This window comes from Gallus gallus, chromosome 23 (assembly GCF_016699485.2).
Source record: "Gallus gallus isolate bGalGal1 chromosome 23, bGalGal1.mat.broiler.GRCg7b, whole genome shotgun sequence".
In the NCBI taxonomy this organism is placed as follows: domain Eukaryota; kingdom Metazoa; phylum Chordata; class Aves; order Galliformes; family Phasianidae; genus Gallus; species Gallus gallus.
The window spans coordinates 2,435,134-2,443,757 of record NC_052554.1 but is presented as its reverse complement, the minus strand read 5'-3'; the positions used below and the strand labels follow the sequence as shown (position 1 = coordinate 2,443,757).

At 59.4% G+C, this 8,624-nt stretch overlaps 1 protein-coding gene across 1 annotated transcript; it reads right to left on the bottom strand.

Annotated features, from left to right (window-relative positions):
- Positions 1–3,672: 3,672 nt before the first annotated feature.
- On the bottom strand, positions 3,673–7,847 carry LOC426093 (digestive cysteine proteinase 1-like). The gene is made up of 11 exons (XM_046903666.1): positions 7,786–7,847; positions 7,391–7,450; positions 7,221–7,313; positions 6,948–7,120; positions 6,502–6,742; positions 5,783–5,984; positions 5,508–5,701; positions 5,321–5,412; positions 5,084–5,245; positions 4,691–4,880; positions 3,673–4,517 (listed from the first exon to the last, which is right to left on the bottom strand). Exons 1-11 carry the CDS (start codon positions 7,832–7,834, stop codon positions 4,330–4,332), a joined length of 1,644 nt encoding a protein of 547 aa, XP_046759622.1. The 5' UTR covers positions 7,835–7,847; the 3' UTR covers positions 3,673–4,329.
- Between the last annotated feature and the right edge of the window lie 777 nt (positions 7,848–8,624).

Genomic DNA, 8,624 nt, shown 5'->3' with positions numbered 1-8,624 from the left:
CCCTTTCCCCTCCGCGGGCGTTGGGGAAAGGGAGAGGAGCGCTGACGTCACGCAGGGCGCGTTACTGTGATGTAACCGCCGCGGGGGCGCGCGCGGGGCGACGGGGAGGTCGCGCGAGACCGCGCCGGGCGGGGGCGGCCCAGAAGGCATTGCGCGGGGTTGGGTGGGGGAGGGGAACCGGAAGCGGAAGTGGGGCGGGATGGGGCTGAGGGCAGAGGTAGGGCAGGGCCTGGATGAGTGCAGGGCTGCGTGTGAGGGCTGAGCTGGGCCGGGCGTGGGCAAGAGCTTGGGCTGAGTGCAGGAGCTGGGCTAGGCCGGGCCTGGCCAGGGGCCGGTGTGTGCAAAAGCTAGAGGAGGGTGAGGGCAGGGAACAGGGCCTGGTTCTCAACCTGGATCTGGGCATGTCCAAAGATGAGGGCAGGGCCAGGACTGGAGCAAGGGCAAAGCTTGGGCTGAAGGTTAGGGAAAGGCATCACCAAGTTGGGATAGGGCTCAGTGAGAGCCATAGCTGTCCTGTGTGAGGGAGGGAGGGTGGGTGGGAAGAGGGCTCAGGGCGTGGGGTGCTGAGGGAGGGTGAGGGCTGGAGGAAGAAGGAGAGCAGGAGGCTGCAGGGATGCTCAGCCTGAAAGCAGAGCCAGGAGGTGGCTGATGGATGCCGTAGTGCAGCCATAGCCGTGCTTAAAGTGTTGTATGTACCAATTGGAGGAAAAGGAAGGGAGAGTGAGGCAGGAGGTGGCATCTGCAGCAAAAGGAGAACTTCCTCGTGGGGTTGTTTCCCTTTTTGCTCCAACTGCAGAAGTTGGTGGTTGCTGTGAGGGCAGTTGCACATCTTCAAGCCCCAGGCGCAGCCAAGGCAAGCTGTGATCTGCAGGGGTGGATCTCCTCACGTTTGGGGCAGGATAGGCAATGCAAATTGCAGCTTGCTGTGTTTACAACCCAGGTTGGGTGCTGCAGTTTGCAGCTTGTGCCGTTGGGAAAATTGCCTCCGTTTCGCTTCGGGTGTGAGGTTGGGCTCCAGTCACTGCAGCGAGGTGAGGCCAAACCATCCGCTGTGCAAACAGTGGGTAATTGCTCTGTTTTTTAAATGGAGTCTTTGTCATTTTTACAGCGTGACATCCACAGGTGCTGCGAGCGTGCAGCCTTGCTGCCTGCCCAAACAAATGGGGGAATGAAAGCACTTGGGAGTTAAAAGTTCACTCTAAATCCAAGACAAAGCGAACACACAAAGCAGCAACTCCTGGGGGTTGTGTTCATAAAGGCACAGCAGTGTGATCCGGTTGCTCTGTGTCTGTGTTGTCTGACATTCCTGAGCTCTCAAACCCCACTCGCTGTTGGGCCATTGGGGATACCTTGAAATCTTTGGGAAACTTTATTTCCTCACCTTCTTGTTTTTTTTGTACAGTGGATTACAGAGCATTCCCAGTCGTGGTTTGTGTGAGTGGTGAAGCTGAAATACGAGATGCTCACCGCAGTGCTCAGCCTTTCCCGAGAAGGACCGGGGGAGTGTCTTGGGTTTTTAGCAAGGCTGCGTGGGTGTGCATATTAAACTGAAATTCTGCTGTGCTTGGCTACCTCGGGGACTAGTTATAATCACCGGGCAAATATGCTGTGTGTAGGAGAAATACTTAATTTCATGAAATTTGTTGCATTGTGCTGCGTGCTGGATGGTGATTGGGAAATAGCGGTGGGTGAGAGCAGAAGGCAGAGCTTGGCAGAGGCGGTGGGTAGCGTTAAACAAAACCCTCCTCGTTGCCCAGGGGGTTGGGATGCTCTGAGAATGGTTTCGTAGGGAAATGGGGTGGAGGCGGAGGACTTTCGGAGGGGTTTGACGGCGCACCTGGAAAACGTAAACGCCGCCAGCGGTTCGTCACAAGGAATGAAACCTCCAAAAAGTCCGGGGGGAGGAGGGGGGGGTGGGCTGCAAATCTCTGGAGCTGAGCAAGAGGAGCGGTTCATTTCAGAACAACAAACCTGCCAGAGCAGTCGCCGTCGCCAAGGGAAGGACGTTTGGCTGAGGAGGAGCGTTTGTAAAGCTGCTACTGAGGGAAGTGTAAGAAGAAACGTTTGAAAAGCCACTGCCTCGGTGATTTTCCAGGATAGCCTCGTTAGCAACAAAGCAGCTTTGAGCAAACTATCTTGCAGAGGTCATGCGACCACGTAGGTCTTTCTGGACACGATGACTTGTGCCCCAAAATGCTGTGGTTTCTATGGCAAAAAGCAAGCTTTTCTGCCCCGAATTGTACTCTTCGTCATCGTAAAGCCAAAGGGCTGTGCAACACATGTCCTCCTGTCCACAGAGCGACCCGAGGAGCCCTGGCCCCAACTGGGAGTTCACGACAGCCTCGCTCAGATGGAGCATCTGGGAGCCAAGGAATTGCCAAACCCGCTTTGATCCAGCTGCTGTTCTCCGACCCTGTCTGTGGTTCTCTAAATCACTCACAGATAATATTTTCATATGCTGGCTCTCTCCGTGTCCCCCCGCTTTCTGAATAATTACCTTGTTTTGTGCGAGCCACCAGAGGTTTTCACAGATAATTCATCCGGCGCTGAAAGGCAGCCAGCTTTGGGTCTGGAGCGCGTTTTGTGGCCACCTGGCATTGCTGCACAGAGGTCTGTGCCGGAGCACAGCTGTCTCTGGAGGGAAATGCAGCATCCAGCACAGCCCAGGGCAGGGCGCGAAGCAAACCCAGCTGAAATCCCCGCCGCCCTTCCTCAGGGGATCGTTTACCTTGGCAGACTCAGCCCTCCCCGAGTTTCTGGATGTGTGGACAGATTGATCCTGCAGATCTGGATGCTCTTACCCGCAGAGTGCACATTTTGTTGGAACAAAACGCCTCGGGGGGGGGGGGGGGGTGTTGTTGTTTGAGGGCTGTGCTGTCTCATCTCGCTCCATGTTTCAGCCAGCACAGGGCTTGGAGTGTGTGGGTCAGAGCCCAGCATGGGGCCGGGGTTGTCCCCCCCAGGCTTGTGGGAACGCTGCGGTGGCACAGGGCCTGGGGTCACAGAGGGGCAGCCTGGAGGCTGCCAGCCCTACTGGAAGAGCACCACAAAGTCCTGCTCTGCCTCTTCTGGCTTGGCAGAGTGGAAACAGTCCTTGCCGAGATGAGTGGAGAAGCTCAGAGCCCTCTGCTCCCCAGCCATGCATGCTCACATGGCCAGGCACGTGAGGGCCTGCTGTGCCAAAGGACAGCCCCTCACCCCCACATCTCACCTTTTGCTTCTGCAGCAGTGCGGTTACAGGCACCAGGTAATGGTGTGGGGCTGGGATGGGGGAGGGAGGGGGTGAAATCACGTTTCGCACACAGGGCAGCGCTTGCTGCCTCCGAAGTATGCCAAGCTCAGCTCTGTTTCACCATCCAGTACCAAATCCGGGGCATTTCCCCCAGAAGCACTCTGGGCTGACAGTTGTGCAGCATCAGACCTCTTCTCAGACACCTCCATCCCTAAATCCTTTTCCAAAGAAAACAAACCGACCTTAATTTAAGGTCCTATCCCTGCTCGCCAACCCCCACTTGGAGCCTCTGCTATCCCCAGTGCCACAAATGCAAGATGTTCAGCTCCTGATAAATGCTTCTGGGGGTGCACAGCCTGCAGCTCCCGGAGCCTCCTGCGTGTTCAGCAGCAAATTCACAGCATCACCCATCCAAAGGGAGCCTGAAAGTCACGGTTCCCTGAAAGTCAAAGCGTGTTTTATTGACTGCAGCCGAGAGAATCAAAGATCTGGAGACCCGGACTCCCACGGAATAAACCACATTATTCCTGCACGGCGATCGTTTCTCTCCCAGACGTGAATTCGAGTCAGCACCCCTGCTGGGAATGATTAAAGACCACTTCAGAAATCAGTGCAGCAAATTGTAAAATAAGCAGGTGAACAAGGGAAGGAAAACAAGAAAATATTATGACCTGCCACCCTCAATCGGGAGCAATCAGGGAAGGACGCGGCTCCGCAGTGAGGGAGCGCAGCAGCTCCCCCGGCCATTTGCTGGGCACAGTAAGGGTGTAGCTGTGGGGCAGGGCTGCTCTCTGCCACCACAGCCCAGTTTTGGGGTACAGATACGAGGGGATGCCTTCGGGTGTAGGGGATGGGCGTTGGGGGTGGGTTGAGGGTGACAGAGCACACCCAGCAGGAAGGATGGGATCACTTCTGCATGGATGTTTATTGCTGCATTGATAAAATACCCCAACAGAGCATCGTCTGCTCTCCCAGTAGGGCTGCCCTCCTCCACCCCACAGCCACCTCGCAGAGCCCTGTGTCCCTCTGCTATCCCCTTCCCTGCATAGAGGGACACAGTGGGGACAGTGCCTGCATGGGGCTGTCCCATCGTCCCATCAGGCCAGGATGGGGAAGGAGGCAGCGGTGGCCACGCCGCAGTTGTTGTCCTTCATGGCCATGAGGATGTAGCCATCGTTGCCCCAGTAGGTGGACCAGGAGTTCTTGATGAGCCAGTAGCTCTTGCCGTGCAGGACACCATAGCCCACAGCCAGCACTGCGTGGTCCAGCTCTGATGTCTCATTCCCTGGAAGGAGAACAGAAAAGAGACATCCCCATCCATCCCCGTTCATCCCCATCCACTGACTTCCATCATCCCCATCTCTATTCCCATCATCCACCATCTCCATCAGCCCTATCTCCATCCATCCCCGTCACCCCATCTCCATCATCTCCACCGGGTGCCACCACCCCCCTCACCACAGTGGGGCTCCTCATAGACCCCGTTGGCGTAGAAGGTGAAGGACTTGTGTGAGGCATCGATGTTGACAGCTACGGGGCCGTGCTTGAACAGTGCAGCTTTCAGAGCTTCGGCATTGCCCGACTCCACGGTGACGTAGCCGGCGAGCGGGGCCACCAGCTCCGACTGGTTGTAGTGGCAGTAGCCATTCTGGGAGGGGACATTGAGGTGACATCGTGGTCCAGGGCAGGGCAGATTTGTAGGGGATCCAACCCACCCCAGCAAAGGATAACCAAACCAAAGGGGAGCATCCATCCGCCAACAAAGAGATGATGGCAGCTTTGGAGGAGTCTCTCCCTGCACCCCATATCTTGGAGGGGAGGATGGGGTGTGTGCACCCCCGGCACCCTCACCTGCCCCAGGTAGGGCCCGTAGGACTCGGTGCTGGCGATGCCGCCGTGCTTCTTGATCCACTCGTAGGCTCGCCACTCCTCACCCCCGTCACACGCGTAGTTCCCAAAGCCCCAGGAGCAGTCAATGAGGACTTGTTGGGACAGCGGGGTCAGCACACCGGTCTGCGGGGGGACACGCTGTAGGGACAGCGACGGGAACCCTCTGGCCACCCCAAAGCGTTGTGTCCTCGCTCCCACCTTGAGGAAGAGGGCCCCCTCCATGGCGCCCGTGGTGGCGAAGCTCCAGCAGGACCCGCACACAGCCTGGTCCTTCACGGGGGTGACCGCGCCTGGGGACAGCGGGGCAACCGATGGGGTGTGAAGGGAAACCGAGGCAGGAGGTGAGGGTTTGCTGTGCTCCCAGCCAGGCCGGGTCCCTCCTCACCATACAGCCTCCAGTCCAGGCTCTCAGGCAGGATGAGGCTGGCGTAGAGCTGCATGGAGAAGGGCTGCCCGCTTTTGGGATCCCCGCTCCGGCGCCGGCCCCGCAGCGCAGCCATCTCCTGGGGCGTGCGGTCAGCCAGGTGGTTCAGCGCCAGCGAGTAGGAGAGCGCGGCGCGGTTCTTGGAGTGCACGAACCTGGGGGGATGGGGGGAGATGCTGCAGGTTCAGGGGAGCCCCACTGAGCCCCCAGCTCTCCCCCCGCCACCCCACACGCACCGCATGTTGTGGATGAAGGTGCGCTTGCGGTGCTCGTGCTCCTCCTCACTGCTGTAGCGCTTCCCAAACCTCTCCTTATAGTGGTGGAAGAGGCGGTTGTGGACGTGCTCCGTGTCCGGGGCAGCCCCCACAAACTCCTGCATGGGGTTGGCCACGATGCGGTGCTCGGGGCCGGCTGTGGGCCACTGCTCACACTGCACTCCTACGGGGCACAGAGCGGGGCTGCGGCCTCGGGGCATGGACAGCAGCTCCTGACCCCACAGCAGGGCGTATGGCACCTGCAGACCGTGGGGTGCCCACCCTATATAGATGTCTGCATGCAGGGTCTGTACCCAGTGCCCACCCTATATGGGGGTCTGCATGCAGGATTTGCACCCAGTGCCCACCCTATATGGGGGTCTGCATGCAGGATTTGCACCCAGTGCCCACCCTATATAGAGGTCTGCATGCAGGATTTGCACCCGGTGCCCACCCTATATAGAGGTCTGCATGCAGGGTCTGCATCTGCAACCAGAGCTGCAGCTGGAGCATCCCTGCACTGCACCAGAATGGGGTTCCCCAACACTGGGATCACTGCAGTTATCATTTTCACTCAACCCGTTGACCCAAATTAGAGGGTGCATGCAACTTCATTAAGGCAAGTTAAAGAGGGGGCCGCAGAGCTGCATTTCATGCAGGCACATCCCCAGGAGGGCTCTGGGTTGGCAGTGACTGCTCACCATGTGGGAGCTGGAAGATGCTGGGGGCGAAGCGGTGCCCGAAGGCGCTGTACTCGATCTCGTATTTGTCGTAGTGGGAGCCCAGCAGGCTGTTGTAGCCCCGCACCTCGTAGTGCAGAGGCACAGGGCCGTGCGCCGAGCTGCCCACCCGCAGCGTGTAGACATTCTTCTTATGGCCCCAATAGGAGACGTTCTGCCATACGGCGCAGTGCTGCCCACGGAACCGCTCCTCCCGCACCCGCTGGGCACGGAACGTCAGCAACACTGCACTGCCACCGCCACCCCCGCTGTGCACTGCGCCCCCACAGTGCCGGACCTGGAGCTGGCCTCGCATCTGCCCCATTCCCAACCACATCTGCCCTCTCTCTGGGGGTGGCAGCCGCCGTGCCCATCTCCGTCCCACCCCCTCCCCCGTCTCGCTCCCGGTCCCCATGGCCGGGGCTCACCCTGAAGTGCTCCAGGCTGGGGAAGACGCTCTGTGGGGCGATGAGGTCCCCGTCGGTGCCGTTGATGCGGAAGCATTTGCGGACGTTCACCTCCGTCTCCGTGGTCTCCGGTGTCACCTTGAAGCTGGCGCCGAAGGGCCCCATGGAGCCGAACTGGAAGGTGACCACTTGGCCTGGGGACGGCACAGCACCGGGTTGCAGCCACGGCGCTGACACCGGGGTGGCTCCGTGGGGAGCAGAGCAGTGGGGAGGCCATGAGCCCTCTGCACCCACCGCCGTAGTACTCGATGCGGCTCTTCCCCCCGCTCAGGTTGTACCAGGCTTCAAAGGGCTCCCTGATCTCGGCGTAGGGCAGGCTGATGGCTCCTGTGGGCACCCCGTGGTGTCACCCCACCTCTCCCACCCACAGCAGCACCCAAAGGTACCGGCCCCCCCAACAGTACCTTTGACATGGTAGACGTCTCCAAACGTGGGTCTCTCTGGAGGAGTTTTGCTCTCTGCTCCTGGAAGGGAGAAAGGGAAGCAATTTAAAGCCCTTTAAAATGCTGCTTGCCCACCTCTCCAAGGGCAGGGCTGGCAGCTGAGCTGGTCCCTGGCTCAGTGTCTGCATAAAACCCCAGGAAGAGGGGACAGAGTGGGAGGGGGTTTAGAGGAGGGCTCCCACTCTGCCCATCCAAAACAGAGGATTCTGAAGCTGGGGGTCCATAGGGAAGGGGTCCCCACTCCTCCCTGGGCATGAGGACAGGGCAGAGCTCAGCACCACGTGGGGGGCATCTCCGCATGAAGAGGGCACAGCTGTTACCCCCCCCCCCCCCCCTCCTCAGCAATGGGCACTCACCCAGCAGCACTGCAGCCCCAAGCACCAGCAACCACCCCCAACCCTCCATCCTGCACCCACCCACCCCACCCACTGCCCTGCTTAAATAGGACCGCTGGGTGGGCAGGGAACTGGCGGCAGCCAACAGGCACAGCCCTCCCAGAGCCAGGATGGGACCACGGGGGGGTGTGGCTTTGGGTTGCCCCTCCATGAGCACCCAGGGGTTGTGGGGTTTGGGGGTACCCCTGTGCTCCCTCCCAAGGCTCTGCTGCCTGTAGCTCGCAGCAGCACTGACAGCAGTGCAGGAGCTGCTGGTAATCCTCATCAGCTGCCCCAGGAGAGCAAGAAAGCAAAGTCCCCCCCAAGGGGCTCCCACCCTCCTGGCCCCACCGAGTGCCCCCACCGAAGCCATGGGGACTTTGCATTCCTGCATCCCTCTGGATAAGCCAGCAGCACAAACCCAAGGGCTGCAGTTATGGGAGTTAATTGGGGAAAAAATTAAAATAAAGAAAATATAGATCACATCTCAGGAGCTACGTGGGAAAGAAGGACCCAGCGAGGAGAGCAGCGCTGTCCCTGCAGCGGTGGCCTTCACCCCTCCTGCGTGCAGCACATCCAGCTGGAGCCCTGCCCAAGGTGACAGCGAACCCCAAACAAGGCAGATAGGAGCTGAGTGCCGGAGGGCTGCATGTGCTGCTGGGGACATGTGTGGGTTGTGCCCCCCCCGTGCTGCAGCGTTCCCCAAATGCCCCGGTCCCCATAAGAGCAAAGGCTCTCCCTTTGCGCACTGATGAGTGACAGTCTGAAGATAAAGCAGAGACCCCCACAGAGGGGAGCAGCCCCCCAGGGTGCAGAGAAAC